The following is a 26,812-nucleotide window of genomic DNA, read 5'->3' as shown; positions in this document are numbered from 1 at the left end:
GAAGCATGTGGGGTGGGGGCCAGAAGACCTTAGACGCCACTGTGAAGACTTTGGTTTTCTTCTCAGAGAAGGCAAGCTGAGTGGCATAGTCTGGCTCTTGTTTTACATGGGTCGCTTTGGTTCCTATATTGTAAATATACACTAAGAGAATAATAGTGGAAGTGACGAACCTCGTTGGGAAAGAAAAGGATGGTCAGGTGAGAAGCGGTAGGGCTAACCTCAGGTAGTGAGAGCTGAGTGAGTAAGTGCAGGAGGATTGCTGCTGGACATAGAGCATGAGATCAGGACTGAGAACGAGGGTCTGCGGGCCTCTGGCTGGTTGGGTTGGGGCATTTCAGGTTGAGATGCCAACTGAGTGTCTGAGTAGAGGTGTTAAATCAGCTCCTGGGTATCCCAGTTTGGAGTTCTGGGAGAGAGATTTGGACTGGAGATGCCAACATGGGAGTTAGGACCAGGAAAGACCACCTAGTATAATCAAAAATGATACAAGAGTCCAGAACTCTAGTGGTCCAGGAATGGCTAGCTAATAGGAAGCAATAGGAGACTAAGAAATAGACAGGGTGATAAAAATGCATTGAGTAAGACACTGGAAAGGTCTTTCTGTTTCAGTAGAGCAATCTCAGGGGGAGACTTTGCTTAAAGAACAAGGAACTGAGCTGGGCATGGAGAATGGTATTTGGTAGAACAGGAATGTTTTGCTCTGTAATGGAAGATTATTTAGCTTTTTTTTTTTCTTTTTGAGGATGTTCCAGTAGGGAAGGCCTAATGGATGATGAGAGAGAGAGATGATTTTCTGTAAAGGACTAGATTGCTATCAGTTGAGTAGAAAAGAAAGCCATCTCTAGCAAGAAAACTTTGGAGATTGGAAGCATTCCTTCTATTGTACGGCTAGATTTGAATGCAATTGTGTTTGCTGATGTTTGCTGAAGTGGTGTCATGGTAACCCAAGGTACAAGATTGGGTCTAGATGTACGCTTTAAGGACACAGGCAAAGTGTGTCGAGGGAAAGTTCTGAACCAAGAGAAAATTATATGCCTTCTTCTTCCTTCCTTCCTTTCTTTTTTTTCCTCCAACTTTTTGAGACAGGGTCTCTATGTAGTCCTAACTCCCTAGATGGACCATGCTGGCCTCAAACTCACAGAGATTCCCCCTGCCTCTGCTTCCTGAGTGCTGGGATTAAAGGCGTGCACCACCATACCCAGTCTAATTACATTCCTTCTAATGAGTATTAACTACATCATCAAAGAAGTACAATTATGTTGTTGATGTTGTCACAATTGTAAGAGTATTATGGGCTGGCAAGATGGCTCAGAGGGTAAAGGCACTTATCACCAAAGCTGAAGGCCTAACTCTGACCCTCAGAACCCACAATCCATGGGTTGTCCTCTGACCCCCATACTTTTGCAAATAAATAAATAAATGTAAAATAAAAACTTAAAGACTACCATATCTTCACTTAAACCCCACTTATTTGGATTTCATAGTAATTCCAGCTCAGATAAACTAAATCAGCTTTTGCGGTCCATGTGGACAGGGTGGTAGGAGAACAGTGATAAGCAAATGAAAGAGCCAAGAGATGAGTGATGGTCTTTTGCAGAACTGTCTCCAAGCTCTGCCGCAGCCTCTGATACAGAGGGTGCAGTGACAGGCGTCCCTTCTCTCGCCAGCAAAGGTGACAGCCTGAAGTCAGTCTTCATTAGGAAAAAAAAAAAAAAAAGAAGGATTTTTTTTTTCTTTTTCCAGCAAGAACTCTCTAAGGTTGATCTCGGAGACATCTTGCTAGAAGTATGTCGGCAGTGACTTGGGTTTACTAACGCACACACGGCAATAATGAAATAGACGAATGCAAATGATAATGAGTAACAGTGCTGACTGTCTCTGTAGCACATTACCGTTTACCAAGAACTCCTAATGGATTCCATTTGTTCCTTACATGTGTCTGAGCGCCTCCTGTGTTCCAGGCCTCTGGAAATTTAGCTGTGGAAAAAGAAAATCCCTCTCTCATTTAGAGGGGCTGATGAGTTAACCTGGTAAATTAAGTAAGCCAGGAACTGCTCTTTGCAGATGGAGATGTTCTAAAGGTTCATTAACACTTAGCTTTGGGGGCTGGAGAGATGTCTAAGAGTGTGTACTGCTCTGGCAGAGGACCCATGTACTATCTCAGCACCCATGACAACGGCCTGTGACTCCACCTCCAGGGGATTTGATACTCTCTTCTGGCCTTTGAGGGCACTGAGCTCACGTGCACAAGCCCACGCATGAACACATAATTTAAATTATTTAAAAACGTGGCTTTAAGTCATCAATTTTCCAGAATACTTCCCACCCCAGATAAAATGTTATCACTGGTAGTTTCTTTTCCTTCTCAAAGCTTGTTAATCCTAGCACATGTTGTGTGCTGCGATAGTATCTTTGTAGATGGAGCGAGTTCCGTAGTGAAAGCTCACCTGCATTTAGCCTTGTGGCCCTGTCCAAGAAAAGGGCCATCTTGTATTAGGAATTCATCTGTTACAGCTCCCCCACCTGAACTTGGCTGGCAAGCAGATCTGGCAAATTCTTTACTGCCAACAAAACAGCTGGGCTACCCGGAATGTATCTACTTTTTATAAAAATCTCCCTAACTAAGAAAGCTAACTACCTTCCTTTTATTTAAGCTGTATTTTAAAATCAGACTTTTTGCCATTTACAATTACTCACACAACTATTAGGAGTTTTGAAGTTTTCACTCTTTGTTCATCTAAGACTACTTATCCACAGAAGCTAGCTACTTGCAGCAGCTGCCCTAGGCAGAAACATGCACGAACTCTTCAGTATAAGTGAGCAGAGGCAAGGGCTTTTCTCCCTTCACTGAGGGAATTCATTGGTGAAATAAAAGTTGCGTAGGGTGCTCTCTACATTGCTCAGCTCTGGTCGTGTTATGGTTGGGAGATACACTAAGTGGGCATTAATTACCCTGTAGAAACTAAACACCTCACACCCTAAAGAGAAGCTGCTGATGCAAGAGGGTTACACCTGCTCAGGGTTTCCCAAAGTCAGTGAGGCATCTCCTGCCAATGTCACATCCTGTCCCCAGGCCAGAGGCTCAGGCTTAGGGACAGGCAGAGAACAGAGTCCCTGAGGAAAGGTTGAGACTTTTCATCCATTTCTGTGGAATACAGGGCAGTATGCCCTTATGCTCCCCCAGCATAGGGCTGGGAAGGGTCCCAGGGGACATGTGCATCTGGATTGGGAGTGCTGGCCAAGAGGGGAAACTGACGCATCTTTCCCTGAGCTAGATTTGGATGCGTGTAGCACCTCCTTTTCCCCCGGGAGGACAGACAGGTGTGTCCCAGCAGAGACCGAGAACAGTCCAAAAGGCTGACTTCTGTTCTACGTGACAAGGATGTGTGCGTGCCATGGGAGTTGCATGGGTGTGCAGCGGGAAAGCAGGGTGGCTGAGCCCTCCCCTGCACGCCACACTAGTATGTGCTGAACGGTAGTACCAACTGTCAGAAGCCGTCTGACTCACACATGAAAAAGACCGTATCTTTTCCCCAAGGCCTCCTCCCAAGGAAACACAGAGAAGATGTGCCACCAAGAGAGACCACACCACCCACCCCATCCTCCTAGAAGAAGAGAGAGCATACCCCTCCTCTCTTCCTGCCTCTGGTGTCCTCGCCCATGCTGAGGAAGGGGAAAGTTAGAACCACCAATGAGATATTAGTTTATATAAAAGGAAAACTTTATGACTGAAAAGTGACTGGGAAGCTATGCCGCCTACCTAAACTATTAAGTGGTCTTGTTCCTACCTGTGTGGGTCTGGTCCATTCAACACTAATGGTGGAAAGGAAATGAAACTTTTCTGTGTTTAGATAACTGTGGAGTTGAGACCGTACAGGGAAGCAGCCGCATCTCCGGGTATTTGCTTCAGGCTCAGAAATCCAAGCCCCTCCCTACTTCCTCTGCCTTCTGGTGAAGTCCTTCACAGCTTCCCAGAACCTGTTATCTATGCCAACTCCATGGGGCCTTGGCCAGTCATGTAGTCTCTCCGAATGTTGAACTCTTCCTCTGTCAGGTGCCTGGTGGCATGTTCGCTCCTGGTGCTGTTAGAAGTCTATGCAAGAGCTGGAGGCTTTGACTTACATGGCAGAATTTACTCACAATATGGGTAAGAGGGTTCTATGGCTTGAGGGCGTCCTGTGAATACATTTAATGCCAGTAAAGATATCAATCCAGCTGAGCCTAGAGTCAGCACAGGTGGCCCTCCACATCCTTCCTTTTTGCATCCATGGACACAACTAACAGCAGATCAAAAATACTAAACATGCTGTACGATTTTGTCATGTTTTTCAGAGACAGGACAGTAGATCACCTATGTGTTCTGTCATTCGTCCCTAGACAGTATAGTATGACACCTGTTGTGTTACATTCTTTGCAGCGTACGGGAGGTGTGTGTAGGTTATGTCCTGGAACCGATCCCCCACAGATACTGAGGGACACTGTATGTTTAAGTCAGAAAGAAGCCATTAGGGGTAGGGAAGGTAGGATGATTAGCCCCCAAGATATGACTTGTCAGAGAATGAATTTTTGGGAAAATAGGATGAAGATCCTCCTTTGTAGAGAAAATGGCGTGAAGCTTAAAGTGGGAGCCAATAAATGGGAGATGGCCAGGCCTCAGGGTTGTAACTTCCATACAGAATACCAAGCATCTGCAATCTGTCTCCCGCACACCGGGCAGATGGCAGAGGCACCAGTGTGGTGGAGAAGTGTCGGAACTGGAGAGAGATGCTGACGTCTAGTGAGCGTCTCTGAGAAGATGGCAGAGGAGGGAACTTTTAATCCAGGACAAGCTGGCTCCCATAGTTTGTTTATGGCTGACACGGCCCCTCAGTGGGTTTCCAGGACGTATTGTGGGTATATATGTCCCCTCCCTGTAGTGATCTTCGTCAGATCCACTGGGGTTCCTAGGGACACACACAGGGCTTGCTAAGTGAGTTCAGACCATATCCTATTATTCAGTTTCACAGTGTTTGGGTTTGGGGATTTTTGTTTGTTTTTTTGTGGAGGGATACTAGTTTTTGACAGTTTTCCTCTGTAGCTCAGCAACCCTTCTGCCTCGGTCTCCGGAGTACTAGGATTACATACCCTATCACAGTGCGTTTTGCGGTGACAACATTCACGAAAAGAACTCTGAAAAACTTGGGCCACGAGCACCACAGGTTATATGGAAGTTTCTGCTGTGGCACCTGGGAGGGCTGGTGGTTGGCTGAGCGTTGGATTCTGAGCACACGTTACCGTTTCAGATGCCAGCTAGTTCGGTGGAGAGCCCAGTAAAGACGCTGGTCCGTTGCACCCGTCAACGGCTGCTGAGCTGCTCTGGCCCCAGTCCTTCCTCTCGGCAGGGGCTCTTCCAGTACACCCTCTTCTACGGGGGGCCTGGAACCTGTGGGTTTTCAGCCACAGAGTTCTGCCCTAGAGATCCCTGGAGGCACAAGTACTGCTTGCTATTAGTTCTTGACCATTGGAGATAAGAAAACCCAGATGTTAACTGATTTTAAAGGTGCCTTCCCCATCTGTCTTGAATTCAAGGAAATAATTATTTTCTGAAAATAACGCTATGAAGAGGGAAGATGCTGTTTTCTTCATGGCAAAAGTAAAAATAGTTTGCTTTTTTCTGAGGCGTGAATTTATTGGTAATTTCCCTTGATATAGCACTGATGCATAAATGGTCTAGCCTCTCACCCCGCCCCACTCCCAGCCAACCCAAAATACTTCTAATCAAAAAGAATGACTTGGAAGTCAGTTGTTAAACCTTGAGTACCCTAAACAGTCTTTTAATTTTTTTTTTTCCTTAAGAAATGTGATTCCTGTGTTCTGCTTCTCTCTCCTCCCCTTCCTGGATAGATGTGGGTAGCTGCCATGTTTTAAATATTGACAAGATAAGATAGTTTTCTGTTTATACCAGCAGTCGTCTGTCTGTGAAATATGGACGAATCAGAACGCTGGATTCCCTTTCTCAGCGATCCATCAGGTTCATAATGTAAGGCGACGAACGGTTCTTTTCTCCTCCTGAACTTGCGCTGTGTAGTGTGTCCCAGTGTTGTGTCACCGGCCCGAGGTACCCCGTCTCGGCAATGCGGAAGATTTGTAATGTCTGGTGGCTTCCGAAATGCTCTGTCGATTATCCTTCATCCTCTGTGCTTCGTGACTGGTTGGCGTGTAAACACTGTCCTAGAATGAGAAACATACTTGGTTTGGAAACCCGCAGTTAAAACCCGTCCTGTGTGAGTTTTTCGGCTTTCATTCCAGGTGTCTGTCTTAATGTGCTTTTACAGGAAAAAAAAAAAGGCAAAGGGTAAAGCGATACATAGAGAAACGTGTATATATCAGTGTCATCCTGCCCATTTTGTACTTCGTGTCCACGAGCTAGTCAGCCCTCTGTGTCCGATGGTCCCTAAGGATTTACGCACTTTATTTGTGAGAAATACTTGACTTGCATGAGATTCCCTGCAACTGATGCAGATGTAGGGGGAGTCGAGCCAGGGAGGAGGGGAAGAGCGCTCACAGCCGTACAGTGGTTCTCAGCCTTTTTCCATTTGGCGGTATTGATTCAATCCTTGGAATGCATGTGAAATTGTGACCTGTTTTACTCTGAGCTGCTTAATATTTGAATATTCACGGTTTACGTTTGCATGCTTTAGAAAAATTACTTGGACTGTAAACATTCTGGCATAGACTTTTAAGTTTATATTTTAAAATACAATCGTATTTTCACATCCATTGAAACTTTCCCCATTGGCTAGTCCGTTGTCTGAAAGCTTGAGACGTTTGGTTGAGAATCACTGAAAATTCTTGGGGCGGCATGTGAAGGGCTTCTCTGGGGGTGCCACATTAGGCACATCGATGCTTTTGTGCATGGGACTTCTGGTTCTTGAGGACCATGATATCTGCACATTGCCTGGCCTGGTGCTCCGTGACCCTGAGTCCCTCCCAAGTGCACAGTGCTGACCTCAGCTTTTAAGTGTTCAGAAGTGGCCGTCTCTGCTCCTCCTCAGTAGCACACATTCAGCAAAAACACAACCGCATGACCACGCACTGTAATGAGCGCTTGGAGAAGTTTTCAAAAAACTGCTGCAAACACCTGACTTTCCCACGTGTGACTGTTGGGAGGAGACCCTCCCTTACCATCACATCCGTGTGTGTGTGTGTGTGTGTGTGTGTGTGTGTGTGTGTGTGTGTGCGTGCGCATGTGTGTGTGTGTGTGCGTGCGCGCGCACGCGCGCGCGTTCAAAAGCGCAAAGCTTTGTGTGGCACTCTGGAAAGCCTTAGTGATTGTGGGAGGTAAATGTAATCGCTTACATGGCCCTTCTCTGAAGATCATCAGAATTACAGAAAGTGAAAGCTCAGAGTGACAATTGTCACCTCAGAGCATGTTAGTTATTCATTGGGTGTTCTGAAGAAGTAGAGAATGGTGTTTGTTAATATTCAGAGCTAAATTTATAAGCAGGTAGGTGGGAGTAGCCCCTAGCAGAAAAGATTAAAAGCATCTATTAAAAAAAATCAATTAAGTCTCAATTTTAAATTTTTTTTTAAAAAAGAATTATACAAGGCTTAGAAAATATCCTACTTCTCTATAAATGTTAGGAAGCCAAGTCATAATCAAAGCTTTTAATTATTTGCTGGTTTCCCTGGGAAAGGGAAATTGTTTAGAAGAAAATTAAAAATATAGAAAATGCTTCCCCACTGCGTTGTCAGAGTACGCAATGGTCATGTTTGCTACTTGGTACATTCTTAGAACTTTCCCTAGATGTCAGTTTGCCCTGCCTTATAAAATACCACAGAAGTCAAAAGCTGCACTTCCGAGTCATTGATCTAATAAAAATCTACCAAGGGGCATCTGTGAGTTTTATATAACTAAGTTCAACCAGTGGTGTTATATATTTCAGCTAGTGGTATAAAATAAAGTTTAATTTAATTGCATTATTTTATCTATGGCCTAATTACAAGTCCTTCAGACTCATCCAGAGTATGAATTAATGGTTGGTGGTTGATGGATACCTGTTGGAGAGAACCTGTCCCATTTAAAACTCTTAATATCAAATTATATTTTTCCATAATGTTAGAAGGTTGAATTTTTAGTTTATAGTGCTAATTAATGATGTATGTTTTGTCCTGTTTAATGAATGTCCTCTATTATATTTATTTAAAAATGAAACATAAAAAGCCTTAATATATATGTATATATATATATATATATATAACATATATCAAATAACAATAAATGAAGTTTTAAGCCATGACTAAATTCTTAGCATATTAAGGTCCTTAACCTAAAGAGCTTTCTGTAAGTATTCTAAGTGCTAAAAAAGAGCCTGAAGACAATTACTAAAAGTTATTTGACTTAATTTATCTTCTGTAATTACTTGAGGAAGTCCTCTAAAGATCACTGTATCAGTAACAGTTTTAAATATGACCAACATCTCCACCAAACTTTTCCTAGTCCATTGTTGCTCTAATTAACTATTATTGCATCATTGTTCCCAAGGTTAGGCTGTTTCTCATTAAAGAAGAGTTTTTATGACAGCCATTATTTGAGGCAAAAGACTTCTCTTAGGTCTGTTTGATTTTTATTAATTTTTAATAAGAACTTTAAACTGGAAAATTATTGGATTTAATTTAAAACACTTGCCTGAAGAAATACAGGTATTGTATGTATGTATGAATGTATAGCTTGCTCTTCAAGAGCTAACCCAAGGCTTCCTGGTTGAAATTATTTCATATAATTTCAAAATTATGAAGGCAAAAGTCATTTATTTTTCAATCCTCTCTGCTACTACATATAGTAACTACGCAGGTCAGCGCCTCTAAGGCTCATTCCTGCTTTAATTCTACCTCAGGGAGGGCTGAGACCTAAGGCACTCTCGTTCTCTGAACTCTTTTGTCTTTTCCTGGCAGTCAGCTAGCACAGCTGAATCCCAGCCCAAGGCCAAGGTCATTCCCATCTTTTACGAGAGTATGATACTAAGCCCATTTGGAGTCCTTCCAGTCACATTGACTCTAAAAAGAGCACTGAGCATCAACATTTTAATTCATCTAAATAGTCATAGATTAGAGGGTTTTTTTTTGTTTTGTTGTTTTGTTTTAAGAAAGACGAAGTTGAATTTCAAGGAAGAAAAAATTATTTTCTTGTAAATCCAATCCGAAGAACGCTTTTCTTTCTGAAAATGCGTTTCTGGAATTAGCACAAAGCATGACAAAACTCAGCAGAGTCTGTTTCCAGAAAGGTCAATTCAATCCCTGTGGGGAATTTTTAAATATTTAAACATTTAAGCAACATTTCAAGACTACAAGGAAAATAAAGTAAGGATTATATTTCCCTCCCCTATAATTATCTTCCCTCATAGCTTCTAGGGGAGGTCCTATCAGATCACTCTGGATTCCAAAGCAGGTGGTTTGTGACTTTTGGAGCAAATGGAGGCATAGGAGAGCAGTTGATGGCGCTGTCTAAACAGTTAAGTGGATGTGCCACTCATGTCTTCAAACGGTTATTAAATAAGTGATCTTGATGATTACCAACAGAGAAGTGTGTGCTTTGGTTTGTCATACCCAAAATGGCCGTTACAACTTCTATGGATGATGTAAACATTTGGATTAGCACTTGGCTTGCAGCTCCGCTTTAAGTCTGTACAGTTTAGTCATGAAGGCGCGTGGCCTAACTGACGGTGAGAGAATGGATCTGTACATGGGTTTGCATGCCGAATGCACTAACTTGTGGAACATCCCCACTTCCCTGCTTTACTGCAACCACTCCTGCCCAGCTCTCTTCCCGAACCTTCCCCTGCAGCCCTCAGTAACCCCCCAGCTCCTGCCTGTTCAGCTCTGCCAAGTTATACCTCCGCTAACTACAGTAGGGTTCCTGGGGAAGATCTGTTGCTTGGCTGACTGTCACGTCAGCAGACACCGGTTCCAAGGGTCTTTGGATGTCACCCAAAGCTTCCTCTTGTATCATTCCACGGAGTGGCGTGCAACGTGTGTTGTTCTGTTGACGGCGTCACTTGTGACTTACGTGTACAATACCTGTTTCCTGTGCTGCTGTTGCTTTCTCAGGGGAGGCCGGGAGGGAGAGAAGTGTAACAGGATAAGTGAGGGTTGTTTGCTAGACTTGGGGAGACCTTTTGAGAGCTCATGGCTGCAGTGTTTTCAGAGTTATAAAGGTTCTTAGACTCAGCTTTAGAGCAGGAGTGAATCTCACAGAGCCTTCACGTTGCTATCTATATGGGTTTTTAAGGGCGGTGCATAACCAGCTTTATAAAGAAAGACTAAAGAAGTAATAAAAAGCGAGACGTTTGAGAAATAAGGAAAAGAAAATGTCAAAATATAAAATCAGAGAAGAGCTTAATCCTGAAATTAACTGCAATCAGTCATAACTTTTACAAATAACTCATATAAAGAGAAAATTCCATAATGAGCCAGGGACAGGCCATAAAGTTAAAAAAAAAGTGTTGATGTTATCGTGACAGGTTTTAAATGTCATTTATATATTTTAAATGAGACGTGTTAAAATATCAGACACTAGGTGGATCAGTCGACATACAAACAAGCCCACACCTGAACAAAACAAACAGACAATGGCTGAGAACAGGCAAGACATAAGGAGTTCTCATTAGACACCTGTTCCCAGGAGAGGCCAAGGGGTGGGCATGCTGTTACCAAGGCCCACCTGTGATGCCAGGCGATCCATGTACAGAAGAAATGCCCCGGGCACACTGTTAGGAAAAGGCCTGTGCATTTCTACAGGACTCGGAATTTTCCTTCCTGCTTTTCAAAGCCAGCTAGAAATTTCCAGAAGGCAGGGCCCTTGCCTTGGGCTCTCCATCTTGGGCGGCTGCCTCTGTCCCCCCAACAGAATTCTAAAGTGCACAGGGAGCATGGCGCTCACAGATCTGAGCCTTTCCTGGAGGCCCGAGCTTCTTTGCCTTTGGGATTACCACAGCCTTTCAAGGGCTCTAGGGGAAGTTATGTACTTCCTTTTTCTCCCAAAACGTGTGCCTGAGGGTACATGGACTCCATGAAAATCCTCCCCAGAAATCCCACAATGTGTCAGCCCTTTTGCTAGTACATCATGGAACTTGGTCCCCAGCCAAGCTTTATTTGGTTTGGGAGCTCGTAAGGCCTTGTTATATGCTTCCAATACCTAAGGAAAATAATTTCTCATAATTCTGTAAGGCCAACCAAGTTTGGGTGAGGAGACAGGAGCTTTGGGGACGCTTAGATTGTCTAGTTTTAGTTGCGTCCATTTGAGAACAAAGAACTGAATTTCGAGAAGCCAGAAAGCTTAGCATGGAAAAGAATAAAACGTCCTCCACCTGTGACACGTCAGTCAGATTAGAGCCAAGAGAAGACCTGCCAAGATAGAGTTTTGACTCTAAAAATGTTCGTTCATATTAAACAAATGAGATGATGGAATGGCCTGTCTTGGGTCGGGCTTAGTGGACATGTGTCTAATAGGACATCCCATCATATGTGACATGCTTCTGGATGGGGAGTCTCACGTACATGCCAATGTTCATACAAGCATGCCACAGTGTGGACTACTGTAGTTCTGCAGAAGGTGGCTGAGTACATCCAAGGCCATCAGAGAAACACTGCATCTTTGCAGTGGAGTGCCAGTGAGGGAAATTAGCTGTCACCCATTAGGGATTTTTTACTTTAGCATTTTGTGTAGTATCTTACCTGTAAAACCTTCCCCACAGATATAAAATTTTTCATAGTACATGATAATGTCATAGTTGGGAACTGAAATGAATGAAACTATATATTCTAAAGTAAAAGGAATTCTAACTGAAATTTTCAGTCATTATTTTTTAAATTCAGACATACTTTTCTGTTGTAACAGAATATTAATGAATTGGTAAATTACTTACAATTATTTTCATGTTTTATTTTTAAAATTAGTTAGCCTAAGGTTTCATTCTGAAAATAGAATAATTTTGACCTCTTTATACTCAGCTTTAGGAAAATATAACTAATTCATATAGAAACGAAGTAATAAATATTTATGTACACATAACACACCCAAATGCATTGTGCATTTATAGCTCAGGTGTGTTAGGTAAACCTAACTAGGTAGACTAGCTAGAGAGAATGAACCTGCTTGCTGCTTATACCGCCTCTAAAATAAATGTCATTTCCAGACAGGGGACTGGGGAGAACCTTCCATCACCTTGCGACCTCCAAACGAAGCCACAGCCTCAACTCCAGTTCAGTACTGGCAGCATCATCCGGAAAAGCTCATCTTCCAGTCCTGTGACTACAAAGCTTTTGTAAGTGACCCCAGACTCAGCATTTGGGCACCGGTGGGGATACAGGCTGTGTTTCCTGGTGAGTTGGCATTCGTTGAAAATGTAGCAAAGTGTCCATCACAGACGTTTCTGAAGGGTTTCTTTTCCATTTTCCCTTTTTCCTGAAAATGTCCAGGTAATGAGAGCTTTCAAACCCTTTGAATCCGGTTAGCATAAGTTTTGTTCTGTGCCTCTGTATAAAGTTGTGTGTTTCAAAAACCACGTGGCCGGGCAGTGGTAGTGCACGCCTTTAATCCCAGCACTCAAGGCGGAGCAAGACGGATCTCTGTGAGTTCAAGGCCAGCCTGGTCTACAGAGTGAGATCCAGGACAAGCATCAAAACTACACAGAGAAACCCTGTCTCAGGGAAAAAAAAAAAAAACACGTGATAAAGCACAATTTTAAATGGAATGTTTGCCTAGTATTCGGGGGTCCCTGGGTTTCTTCCACATATCCATAAATAAAAAGTAAAATCAAAGGAAGCCAGTGTCCTCAGAAGGTCAGGTCTGCCACTTTATATAAATGCAAGATTCTTTCCTTGTCATTAACAATGGATTGCCGTACGCAGCTTTTTTTGTTGATTTGTTTTATTAGTTGGTTGGTGTTTTGGTGTTTTGTTTTGTTTTTGTTTTTGTTTCCTCTCCTTTTTATGGAATGAAAGGAACACTTGTGCCAAGACGTGTGAACAGTGAATGTTCAGCAAGTCCTGTAGGCTTTGGAACAGGTGATGGTTGGCATGACTTCAGAAGGGGCCAAAAAAAAGATGGCTGAACCTTGAAACTGACTTGCTTTAAAAAAGAAATGTTTCAGTTAGGGCAAACTTTCCTAAAAGTGGAAGAGATAAGAATTTGGCTGAGATCCTTTTTCTTAATGATGGAGACACATTCTGGTAATGTCTGGGTGTATTTCACTTGGGCTGTCTTCTTCTCCTGTGGCTTGTGGCTTCCCCCAAAGCTCAAACCTGACATCTCTGAGGCTTTCAGAGCAAGGCACTGGGTGTAGGCTCTAGACTGAGCCTTGGCCACCTTGCCTTGCACATTCTCAGTGAGCCTGTCCTCTCCTGGGTCCTCAGGACTCACTGAGATGCCTCCATGTGAGCAGGACACTGTCTGATAACCTCTGCTACAATCCTTCTTTTGGTTCAGACTTTAAAATACATGTAAAACTATTTGAAAGGTATTGAGGAGAGGTAAAACAAAAGAACCAGCTGAAGTGCCACGAAGTTGATAAGTGAACTGACTTTATTTTCAGTGTGGGGGCTGGGGACGCACAGACAGCAAAGACATTTTGTTTGAATTGATTTGCCCCACCGGAAGCAAGAGACTGAGTGGGGCTGTGTAGCAGGAATCCATGATTCAATCGCAGAGCAGCAACGTGGCATATCTTTCTGGGGAGGTTCTCCTTTACTCCCATCCAGCTCCTCGTGTGTCACTCTGCACCAGGGAGTCAGCTCTGTCCCTATGAAATGAGAGTGACGTGCATTCTCAGGTGGAGGAAGCACTGGGCACACAGCTGTGAATTAAAAAAAACAAAGTCCAAAACTGCATCCCAGCCTCATAACAGCCCCGTTTTAATTACCTATGCTGCAGAATAAGCCCAAACGGGGCCATGTTGCCTCGCTCCTCAGCTGTCGCATGCAACCCTGCAATTACCCTGATAGTAGTGTGATTTATTTTTTGCAGATATTACTGCCTCCAGAAAAAAAATGGGAAAGCATTTTTAGATACCCCCATTTTGCAGTTAAAGACGATCTGAAAGTTGACCTCTTTAGAACGTGCCGTATACGTTTATAAAGATCAATTCATGGCTCTCAGAAGTCACGGCTGACTCTGCTGTGTTCTGTCCATCCGTTCAGGACCAGTTATTGCTAGTTGTTTTAAAGTTATCAACAACTTACAGCCAAGAAGCCTAGCCAGTAGCCTTCCCACAGTTTGTTTCCAAATCATTACTCATATTTATACTCTCGTTTTAATATGTCGTTCCAATTATTGTGTGTGTGTTTTAGTATTTAGGTTCTATGCTGATCAAAGAGCTTAGAGGGACAGAGTCAACACAAGATGCCTGCGCAAAGATGCGGGTGAGTGTTGCCAAACTGTTTTATCTTGGTAGCTGGAGTACCAAGCGCCGGGTGTCCATGCAGATTGCCACCTTTCAGATTGCTATTTTCTTTATCGGTTGGTCTGTTGATCACGTTGGTGTTATGTAAAAAGGTGTTTGGGCTTTGTTGATGTTTAGACTTGGGCTTATCTGGCTGTAGTTTATGATAATGTCTCTGCTATATTTAGACCATATTACATTTGCTTCTGATTATTTTTAAAGAATGAAAGTTAACTGTACAAACACTGATCATCCTCCAGATTGGGGGGTAACCTTTAGTCTGTTTCGAGAAAATGTTTTTAAGCACCAATTAGACAGTCTGAGAATGCTCACTGGAAAGCCTGTTAATGCTCCAAAACCCATCAAAACCAGAGGTACCAGGAGCATGTTATATAAAGCTAACTTTGTGTGGACTCTTCTTAATTGTTCTTGGTTTTATTTAACTGCAAGAAGAACATTTGAATCTGAGTAGAGTGGAACATTTAAGGGCAGTGAATATTGGCAGAAATGCAATTATGAACGTCCATAATCAGTGGCTGCTAGAACCATGAATTTTAAGCAAAGTACGTTTCACTTTTTCTTCCCATTCTTGCTTCCTCCAGAGCTGACATGTGGATAATATGGAAATATCTGACATTAAAAAATTAAGACTGTTGGACCTGTTCAGAATGGCAAATAGTCAGAATCAAATCGCAGATCCTTAGAAAAAGGGCCCTAGATTTTATTTGTGGCCAGCATATCATCATTAATTTCATATGAGTGAATAGTCTGGAGCTTAAATAATGAAAAACATGTAATTGAGCTAAAGCAATTTTAAAGACAGACTCAAAGTGTTTAGTGTTAATTGGAACCAAATACATGTGAATCTCCATAAAAATAAGACCTTGGTACACAATCACTAATTTAATATCTTGATCAAACAGGGAGCAAAATGATTAAAATAGTAGTCTAACTCTTGATGTGCTGCTAACACATTCTGATCCTGGATAATCTGTCACTGCTTTCTTGCCTCCAAGTCCTTTTATTCTTGATACAATGTTTTCATCCTCAGAGAATTACATCAGATTGAGTGACCTTGAGGGGGTTCCTGGTTTTATAATTCTGGGAATCTTGTGTTCTGAATAGAATATATCTGACCTAAATTTGTTACCACTAAACAATGTGAAAAAGAGAAAAGTTTTCAATCATCAAGCCTCAGTGATTTCAGAGATTTCCAGGAGCCTATCCAAGAAATGAATTCGGTGTCTTTCAAATTATACTATTAACTAAATTACCTGAGTCCAGCCACTACAGGGTTCTAGTCAACATAACCAGTGCATTGTGCATGGGGCATCATTAAAATACACCAGACTTGTGATGTGAGGTTCTCAGAATTGAATGGATCTGAAATTACATCCTGATAGCAATAGCAAAACCATTTTAATAGTCTCAATAGAGAATAATTGAGTTAAATACTTGTCTGTGGCCTAAAATGAAACTTAGAAAAAACTGCCCATTTAAAAACCATTCCTCTGTTCTTTGGGTCATCTTTCTGGTTTGCTTCCTGTTTATTTTAGGTAGTTTACATGAAAATTGAAACTTCATTTTTTTCTTAGAATGTCATAAGATCTCATTTGCTATCTTGATTAAATTCATTTCAGGTCTTGATATGGTAACGCAATTTGCATTCACTGAGGCCCTTCAAAGGCAGAAGGGAAGACCTGAGCAGTTGTCTGAGACTGTTGTGTTATAAATTAGAAATTTCACCGACTGAAAATGTTGTGCATCTCAACTGCAGTTCATTTTTAGTCTGAACCCAAAAAATGTCTTCTTTGCTTTCAACATGATGATGGTCCAGCCTCAAGTCCCGATACAATCAAGTTCTTGCCAGCTGTCATATTTTAGGATACAAATATCTTGGAAGTCAATGTACAGTAATAGTATTAGGCTAAGGCACTGCAGATCAAAACTTAACCCAGTTTAATCTTTTTAATTGAGAAAAAGAAGTTTCCTGCTCTATAGTATACGCTTTAGCTGAAATGAAAACTTCTCAGTGAGAAGCAAATCGGATTTCGAGAAGTGTTTTCTTAAGTGTCGTTTGCTAACAGAGATGGCTAAGATGTGGCTCCTACCTTCACTGCATTGACAGTTCCCTGGAGGGGAGCAGTGTGTGAGCATGTGATTCTACTGCACTGATAGATGCATCACCTAAGATGTGTGTTCACACTGCCACCAGCTGAAGGCATCCTGGTGAATGATCCTGAAAATAAAGCTGTGGTCTCCTGAAGTCAGTTCATTAGGGCTAAGAACAGTTTGCACTTGGGTGCCTAGCCCAAGAGAATTGCATAGTGTTTCAATTAGTCCATGAGGTGGGCACTGCCCTTATCCAAGATGCTTGGTTCTGGAAGTAATTTGAATTACAATTCTCCTCAGATTATTTACATATACATAATGAGATTTTTGTTTCACATACACCTTGTATACAAAGTCCAAAGATAACTTTATGCAGTATTTCATAGTGTACCATCATTTTGATTGTAACCCATTGCACAAAGAATTCTCTGTGGGTGCCATTGTGTTGACATTCAGAAAGTATCAGGGTTTTGAGTACCTTGGGTTTCATACTTTCAGATTAGGAATGTTCAGCCTATGTCACCATTGTCTTCCTTTACGTATTAGAACACAAAAGCCAATGAAAGTTTAATAACCTGCCCTGACAATCTCCAGGATCAAGCACATCGCAGATTTGCATAGGTTATATCATGTCTTGAGTTTTATAATAGCTAGAAAGGTGGGCTGCTTATGTACCTAAGAAATAGCCTCAGAAACCCTAAGTAATCCATGATGTTAGCATTGGCCAGATTAAACCATCTGGGTGCAGATATATCTAGTAACATGGGACATACTCCAATGCATTAACATAAACTAAACTTTCAACAATGTTCCTATTGCTAAGTTGATTTTCTCCCACACGCATACTTTACAATATTCATTCTTGTTCAGGCAGACTCTGAACAGTTTCTTCTTCTCAGAGGCATGGGGAGTATTTGATATTTACAACTGGATAATTTCCATGTCTGTGTAAACCCATCCATCTCTAAGGTCCCCTCAAGTTCTGAAAATAGAAATAATTTTCATTTCTTTCCTGGTATTTTTTTTTTTTTTGGTTTTTCGAGACAGAGTTTCTTTGTGTAGCTTTGCACCTTTCCTGGGACTCACTTGGTAGCCCAGGCTGGCCTCGAACTCACAGAGATCCGCCTGGCTCTGCCTCCCGAGTGCTGGGATTAAAGGCGTGCGCCACCACCGCCCGGCTCTTTCCTGGTATTTTATTGTGTGTATTATTTCAGTTAAAAACCTGCCATAATAAACTAATATGTTAGAGGGTAGTTTAGTTCACATTATTACACAGTATGGAATAATTTCGTTTGCTCAGGTGAAACTTTTTTTTCCTCTTCCAAACAGTCTTAAGATGTTTTTAATTAATAGATTGATTTTTAATAGACTATTTTTTTAAGCACACTTAGCTTGACAGAAAAATTTTAAGAAAGGAGCAAATGCTTCTTGTATACTTCCTAACTGCCTTAGTTAGGGTTACTACTGCTGTGATGAAACACCATGACAAAAAGCAAGTTAGGGAGGAAAGGGTTTACTTGGCTTTACACTTCAGCATTGCTGTTCATCACTAAGGAAGTCAGGACAGGAACTCAAACAGGGCAGGAACCTGGAGGCAGGAGCTGATGCAGAGCTTATGGAGGGGCGCTGCTTACTGGCTTGCTCATCATGACTTGCTCACCCTGCCTTCTTATAAAATCCAGGACCACCTGCCCAAGGTTGGCACTACCCACAATGGGCTGGGCCCTCCCCCATCATTCACTAATTAAGAAAATGCCTTATGGCCAGATGTTATGGAAGCATTTTCTCAATTGAGGTTCCCTCCTTTCCAATAACTCTAGCTTGTGTCAAGTTGACATAAAACTAGCGAGCACAACTGACCCCTTGTCAACTTGACACACAAACACATTGTTAAGTCATAACCTTTACTTTCTTGTTCTTCCCCAAGATCACGTATTAATATCAACATTATAATATAAACATTCCAAATTTTAAAAGTCACACACTCTTTAAAAATTCTAACACTCAAAAATTCAGTTTCTTTAAAATCCAAAGTCTTAAAATTTAGTCTCTCAACCTTGGGCTCCAGTAAAATAAAAATAAATAAATAAATACTTTCTTAATTCAAGAGGAAAGAGCCAGGGCACAGTTCCAGTCTGAACAAAGTAAATCCAAACTCCAAAAATATAAATAACTCAATGTCCAATTATCTAGGATTCACTCATGATCTTCTGAACTTCCAAAGGGTTTGGGTCACTTCTCTGGCTCCGTTCTCTATGACATACACAGTTTCTCTTCCAAACTCAGGCTGGCTCCACTCCACTGCTGATGCTGTTCTTGGTGGTCATCCCATGGCACTGACATCTCAAAAATGATGGGGTCTTCTGCTACAACCGGCTGCACTTTCACTGGTAGCCTCTCCTGGGCTCTCCTCAGGGCTCCAACCCTGCCCCTCAGCTCCTCTCCATGACCCCTTCATGCCTTCAAAACCAACACCACCTGGGTCACTCTTATATTACCAAGTTCAACTGCCAGCACAAAATACAACCTTGGCTGCCTCTGGAACACAGCTTCTCTGTGCTCTTGGAAAACACTTGCCAGATTTCACCTCAATGATGCCGGTCTCTTCTTAATCACAGCCCATTCTTCAGCCCCAGTTGACAAAAACCACAGATTCTTCACACAAAAGGCCCCGTAGAGTCTTTGCTTCCTTCTGAAACTTCATAAGCCAGGTTTCCATCATCTGAGCAGCTCACAACATTCTTACCTTCTGAGCTCCTACATAACGTCCCACTGAGCTCTCAATGCTCAAAGTCTCTTCTAGCCCAAAGTTTCAAAGTCCTTCTACAGTCCCCCTACAACAATGTGGTCAGGTCTATCACAGCAATACTGGTACCCACTATCCTGGCACCAACTTGTCTTAATTAGGATTACTATTACTATCATGATATATTACAACCAACATGATGGGGGGACCCACAGAGACAGCTGACTTGAGCTGGTGGGAGCCCATGGACTCTGGACCAATAGCCAGGGAGCCTGCACGGTACCAACCTAGGCACTCTGCATGTATGTGACAGTCATGTAGCTTGGTCTGTTTGTGGTGCTCCTAGCAGTGGGACAGATCAGGATCCCTGGACAGGACAGGACCTGTCCCTGGCACTTGAGCTGGCCTTTAGGAACCTATTCTCCATGCTGGATTGCCCCACCCAGGCTTGATATAGGGGGAGGAGCTTGGTCCTGCCTCAACTTGATGTGCCATGCTTCGTTGACACCCACAAGAGACCTGCCCCTTTCTGAAGGGAGACAGAGGAGGAGCGGATGGGGGGATAGAGGAGAGTGGGGAGGGGGAACAAGAGGAGAGGAGAGAGAGGAAACATTGAGATGTAAAATGAATGAAAAATTATTAATAAAAAATAAAATATCATGACCAAAAGCAAGCTGGGGAGGGAAGGGTTTATTTGGCTTACACTTTCCATATTGTAGTCCATCAATGGGGGGGAGTCAGGACAAGAACTCAAGCAGGGCAGGAACCTGGAGGCAGGAGCTGTTGCAAAGGCAATAGAGGGGTGCTGCTTACTGGCTTGCTCCCAATAGCTTTGCTCAACCTGTTTTCTTATAAAATCCAGGACCACCAGCCCAGGGATGGCCTCACCCACCATGGGCTGGGCCCTCCCCCAACAATCACTAACTAAGAAAATGTGTTATGACCAGATCTTATGGAGGCATTTTCTCAGCTGAGGCTCCTTCCTTTCAGATAGCTAATGTCGAGTTGACATAAAACCAACCAGCACACTAACCAACATGTGTGCATCCTCCATTATCAACACATAAGTGGCATTGTAAATACCTGGGTCCATAGTTTACAGTAGGCCTCACTCTTGCTGCTAAACTTCCTGTAAATCCAGACAAACTGACAATGACCTGTGTCTACCATTACCTTCCACAGTAGTTTCTCTACCCTGAAATTCGTTCTGTTTCTTTAGAGCTGTTTTAGATTTGCAGGAAAACAGTGCATAAATTACTGCACTCACATACACTCCCTCTACAGCTACTGAATTTACAGCTTCCCCTTTTATGAAATTTCTGTGTTAGTGTGGCATATTTGTCCCAATTAGGGCCAGTATTGGTGTTCAGTATTAACTAAAGAAGTTTGCAGAGTTAACTCTGTTAACAGAGTTCTAGGGCTCTACAAATACATCATGACATATCTACCATTTCTTCTTGGTTGTTCCCATGTTTTGGAAATACTACAGATGCTGTAATAAAAACACCCCACCTGTACCAGGCTGTTTATTCCAAGATATTTTACCCCCTGGATGCAAACTCTAAATAATGTCCCTCTTTCTTCAGTGTGTTTGGTGAAAATTCAGTAGAATCTGACATTGAACCCTGATGATTCATTACTGGGCAACATTGCCATTTCTGCCTTGTCTTTTGAGGTTGTGTTTAATAAAAAGCCCGAGAGGCTTTGGCACTGAGGCATAGGGATGGTGTTGCTCCTTCGTAGTAGCCAAGCTGCTCACTTCCTGTACACCAACAGTTCTGCAGACGTACTACTGACATGTGGAGAGTCAGAAAAGATTTCTCTCTAATCTTAACAGTCATTCAGTGCTGCCTTTTTATGTGAGTGGTCTGATTCTCTAGCTGAATCCATGCTCTACGACACAGGCATCATTTCCTGGTCAGCCCCTGGGGGAAATACTAGTTCTAGGGTGCTAAATATGATGCCCTTTCTTTCTGTCTTCCTCACAAGGCCCTGTGTGAATGTCTGGGGGCTCATGCTACCTCTCCCCTCCTGAAAGCAGGGCTGTCTCTGTGGTACCTGCTTTGTTGTGATGGTTGGATACAGCGATGCATGCCAAGTGCCTGCTCCCATCCCCTCGCAAAACATGCTGGCTTCTTCCTCCAAATGTTTGGGGGGAAAAAAGAGTAAATCATGGGCAGATTTACTTGAGATTCTTTCATTTCTTTTCATTTCTTTCATTTCTTTCTCCCCCCCCCCCCCAACTCTGAAGCCGCTATCCCTCTCACTGTTCTGGGTTTCTATGTCCATCGTATGTAAGAGTGTATTCTAAACTGCAGGAATCCTACACTTTCATTTCCACCCTATGAAGTCCATTTCCAAAATGGAGAAAACAGGTGAGAAAGGAAGCTTCTTACAAGATGATGGGTGCAACTCTGCAGTTTGATATGTGATCCATCTGTCCCTAAATCAGTCGGAAGTGGCTCTTTCCAGACACTGTCTGTGGGACTGAATTGTTTACAAAGCTATAAGGATATTAGTTTGACCATTCTATGATGTATATGGGTTTGTTTTGTGATAGTGTTTCCCACTCTGAAGATTCCACAACCTACAGTGTTCAGCGAGCTAGGCCTTAGTTCTGGCCATGCGAAGTTCTGTTTAATTTTTCCTCTCTGGTCTTCTCCACACCCTGCCTCCACCCCTGCATTTCGCTCTAGAGTTCAATCATCGCTAACACACAGAGTCCCATCACTTCCCTAATTAGATTAATTATGCCATTAGAAAACATAGGCCATCATATTCAACGCAATGCTCTCTGCAATCCTACTTTCTCCAGGCCCACGGTTGGCAATTAGCATTACTCACGGGTGTTTGAGGTCTTGGAAATTGCTCTTAAAAGGGAAAAAAGGAGGCTAGGCTAGGGCATAGGCTCAGGTGGTAAAGCACTTGCTTTGAAAGCATGGGGCCTTTAGTTAAGGAATGTTCACCAGCACCCAGGTAAAATGGCGGCCGAAGCCGTACAAGCCTAGAACTTCAGCTCTAGGAGGTAGAGACAGAAGGATCCACGGAGCTCAGCCAGTCTAGCAGGATTGCTGGGTTCCAGGTTCAGTGAAAGACCCTGTCTCAAAAGCATTAGGTGGAGAGTAATTGAGGAAGACACCAACATTAACTTCTGTTCTCAACATGCACACGAATACGCACGTGCACACACACACACACACACACACACACACACACACACACACGGGGGGGGGGGGGAGGAGTGGGTCACAGAGAGGGAGAGACACACACAGGGGAGGAGCAGGAAGGAAATGCCTGCTTTTTAATGAGACTAAGAGAGAACAGAGGCATATTTTAAGTTCTTTTAAAGTCGAGACTAGGCAGGACCTTGGAGCATATTAAGATTCTGGAGCCCTTAGTTCCCAGAGCCTTTGTACTCTCGCCATAGGTCTCATGGCATCTCTTCTCCTTAGTTTGGGTAACTTTTAAACTTTCAAGCTGGAAGCAGCTCTACAGGGTGACTTTTTAAATATGTAGATTTCTGGGTAACAGGCAATGTTTTGGTCTAAGCAGGACGGCGGTCTTTGCTCTTCCCTGTGCTTTCAAAGAAAGTCAGTGGAAGGAAGCTGAAAGGTTTTGTTTTGTTGTTTGTCTGGTTTTTTTTTTTTTAAGTTAGAATGCCTCCTTCCTTAAAAAGGACTCAGTCTAAAGCCATGATTAGATCGTCTGTCTTTGCACAGATTCTTCTGGGAGAAACTGCCATCTGCAGACTTGTCTTTAGAAAGGCTTCTCAGGAACCAGGATGGGGAAACATGTAAAGGACCTTTTTTAAACTTCTGTTGACAAAATTTCCGGGAGGAATCCATTTTTTTTTTCATTTGTTTTGATTTTTGATGCTGGGCATTGAACCCAGGGCCTCTTGAGTGCTGAGGTCTGCATTTTAGATGGTCACCTTCAGAGAGAATCCTGGAGTCAGGTCCCCACCTTCCTCCGGGACCCACTGGACTCTGTGGGGAGGATGGAGCCCAATGCTTCTCACGTACTGACAACCACCAATGAGCTACTTCCCAGTGCACAGAAAGATGGCAGTGCCTTTTTTTTTTCCCTTAATCTCCACTTGTCTTAAAATCTCTCTCTAAATATGTTTATTTAAGTGAACATCATTGGCCACATAGGTCAACACCTGCACTGGGGAGACTGAGCCAGGAGGATCCAAAGTTCAAAGCCATCCTGAGCTATAGTGCAAGTTCAAGACGCTGTCTCAAATAAATAATAAGTTGTCTTTGACCCAAATGCATAGTTATGTTTACCGGTCGTTGTTTAACAAATTTCACTACTGTCAGAACATCACCGTAGCAGCCTGGTGTGCTGGGGGGAAGGGTACATCCTAAGACCCTCCAAATACCAGCACTGGCTGAAATCCATCTGTGTCAACTACGCACCAAACACTGACTTACCGGGTGTAAACCCCACATCTATACAAAGAGGACTCTTCATTAACCATCTTAGAAATGAAGTAACTGAGCAGAGAGGCTAGCTAGCCACATAGCCAGGGAGAAATGGAAGGAAGCCAGGAAGCCAAGCGTCTCCTCCTATGCCACTTTTAGGGGTTCTGGGCTTGGTTTGGTTGTTATTGTTGAAACATGGTCTTACTGTGTAGTCCAGGCTGGGATCCAACTCGCAAATCTCCTACCTTAGTCTTCTGTTGGCTGGGACTACAGGCATGTGCCATTGTACCCGGCTACCTTCCTGTGGTCTTGTTCTCTGTATTGTGAAGCCTCCCAAAAGGATGAACTCATCAGTGGATCATAAAATCCAGATGAACACACACGCACACGCACACGCACACGCGCGCACACATACACTCCTGAAGTTGTATTTACAAGTAATAGATTTAGAGACTCAGCACAGGACTAGGGTGAGAGCTTTGTCACTAATGTGGCTGCTTTGAAAGCGTGAGAACCTGAGTTTAAATCCCCCACTATGAAAAAAGCCATGTGTGGTGATGCACGCCTATAATTTTGGTGCTAGGAGGCAAAGACAGAATGATCTTGGGGGCTCACCAGCCAGCCAGTCCAGCCAGTCAGTGAGTGCCAGGTTTAGTGAGAGAGTCTGTGAGAAAAAAAAAAAGATGGAGTGCAACAGAGTATGACAACTAATGTACACACGTGTGTGTATATATACACACATATCATATACAGGAAAATAAAAACAAGGTGGACAGCATCTGAGGAGAGGTAGCCAAGGTTGTCACACGTGTATACACACACACACAGACACACACACACACACACACACACACACACACACACACACACACACACAGAGAGAGAGAGAGACTCAATCGTCTTGTTAAGCTAAAAATCATTTTTTAAAAATTTAACCAAAAAAGTCTTTTTTTATTGCAAAGTGATATAAAGTCATGGTTATCTGCTTCCAAAGAGAGAGAGAGAGACAGACAGAGACAGAGACAGAAAGGGAGACAGAGAGAGAGAACAGAAGGAAGAAATGAAAACAACTAATTTTACCACCCAGAAGTGGTAAACATCCCTCTGTTAACACCTTGTTCATGTGTGATCCTTCAAACTGATTACTTAGGCACTCCTGGGCATTACTTTTTCACTAAAAACTGGAAATGTTCTGTACCTGTTGTTTTACGATCTATTTTAAACCACAGTTATATTTGAGGATTTAAAAAAGAGAAGTATTTCAGTAACTCTTCATTCTCAGTATTACTTCTAGTGGTTGATTACAATATTCCACTCCACAGTTGAAACAATTCTTCAGCCGATTCCTTTGGTTATTGTGTCCATTTCTAGTTGTTTTGAAATTATAACCAGGGTTCTTCTAAAGTGCTGATTATGTCCCTAGATCGGCCACTAGATGTGGAGCAGTGGAGCCAAAGGGTATTCCCATCTAGAAATTCTACAGAACCATTGCCAGGCTGCCTTCTAAAAACTCACTACAAGTTACACACTCACAAGCAGTAAGTGAGCATCCAGCACTGGGTCTCAGCCTCATGGGCTTATTATATTGACATGCCCGCTCCTAGCGGAGAGAACAGGGGACTTCATGAGAAGCTGTGCATTGCCAGTATGCCATCTAGTCTCACCAACATCTATTCTGGATGTAACTCTATTATCTCTTTATGACTCTTACTTTATGTGAAGAATGTTTTCAGCTCTCACAGTCCCTGGGAACCATGAAAGGATTAAATAATCCTTGCTAATTGCTCTCAGGACCAAGAGCTGTCGCGAGAAACGCTAATGGCAGAGTTTTGGAAATCACTTGTCAAGTGCTTTGATAAACTGGCTCCTTAGCATGAACGCGGGATGCTTCGCGGCTGAGTTTGCATGCACAGCGTCAGAGCGCAGACCTGACAGGGACGTTCAATCAAACTGATCGACTGCGTTTTTTAGAGCAGTTGCTCTTAAAGGGGGGGGGGGGGGGGGGGGAGCCAGACCTGCAGCATCAGCAGCGTCTGGAAAATTGTTAGAACTGCGAATACACAGGCCCCAGCCCACTTTCCCACGCCTCTGGGTGCGGGCCAGTCATTTACCAAGCCCTTTACAGAATTCAGATACAGTCCATAGGTGGAGAGCCGCTGTCTTGGTTCCCTGGGCATTCCACTGAGGATGCTGTGTAGGTCAGCTCTTCTGGGTAGACGCCTGGTGCCATTGCGCCTGGAGACTGGCCAGGCCTAGAACAGAGTCAGAGGGTATCACTTTGGGCCGGGCTAGATTTTGGCAGGACTTTGTGAGCTCTATAGCAGTTCACCCTCGCAGCAAGGAGACGTGTTCGGAATGGCCACTGCTTACTGTTCATGTCACATAGTCTTGTGTAGGGTCCCAGTTCCCTTGACCTTTGGGCCAGAGTTCTTGAGACCACAAAAGCCCCGTGAAGTTATTTAGACCCATTTCTCAGCCAAATGAGACACTCATTTAGGGACAGTCAAGAACCCCAACTATTTTTAAAGAAATACAGAGCGAGAAACTCCCGGGCTGCCACCAGTCATCATCCTGCTCTCTAAGAAGCCCTTCCTGCTTCTCTTGGTGCTGCATCGGGAGTTGGGGTACAGTTGATCCAGCCTTTCCCTCCCAGAGGCTGAAAACCCACCTACCACGGCAGGTCTCTCCACCCCAAGGGCCTCTTCATAGCCCACATCATGTCTTCCCAGGCTTGGGGTACCATGGCTTTCTCAGTGGCCCCACATCATGTCTTCCCAGGCTTGGGGTACCATGGCTCTCTCAGTGGCCCCACATCATGTCTTCCCAGGCTTGGGGTACCATGGCTCTCTCAGTGGCTCCACATCATGTCTTCCCAGGCTTGGGGTACCATGGCTCTCAGTGGCCCCACATCATGTCTTCCCAGGCTTGGGGTACCACGGCTCTCTCAGTGGCCCCACATCATGTCTTCCCAGGCTTGGGGTACCATGGCTCTCTCAGTGGCAGGGCATGAAGGTTCTGTATAACCCCAGTTTCATGCTGGTGTCACCGTTTGGTGTCAGTGGCCAGGAGAAAACCCTATGAAGTGACTGTATTATCTACTTGTGACTTGA

At 43.3% G+C, this 26,812-nt stretch overlaps 1 protein-coding gene across 2 annotated transcripts in view; it reads left to right on the top strand.

The window, feature by feature from the left end:
• Nucleotides 1–26,812, top strand: part of Anks1b (ankyrin repeat and sterile alpha motif domain containing 1B) — a 77,949-nt gene that overhangs the window by 14,222 nt on the left and 36,915 nt on the right. For both annotated transcript variants that reach the window (XM_059245701.1, XM_059245700.1), the window contains exons 3-4: nt 12,174–12,302; nt 14,326–14,397. In XM_059245701.1, coding sequence (XP_059101684.1) covers nt 12,174–12,302; nt 14,326–14,397 — 201 coding nt within the window. The remainder of the gene's footprint in view (nt 1–12,173; nt 12,303–14,325; nt 14,398–26,812) is intronic.

This window comes from Peromyscus eremicus, chromosome 18, assembly GCF_949786415.1.
Source record: "Peromyscus eremicus chromosome 18, PerEre_H2_v1, whole genome shotgun sequence".
Lineage (NCBI taxonomy): Eukaryota > Metazoa > Chordata > Mammalia > Rodentia > Cricetidae > Peromyscus > Peromyscus eremicus.
The sequence above is the reverse complement of the archived record's forward strand: the minus strand, read 5'-3'. Positions and strand labels throughout refer to the sequence as shown.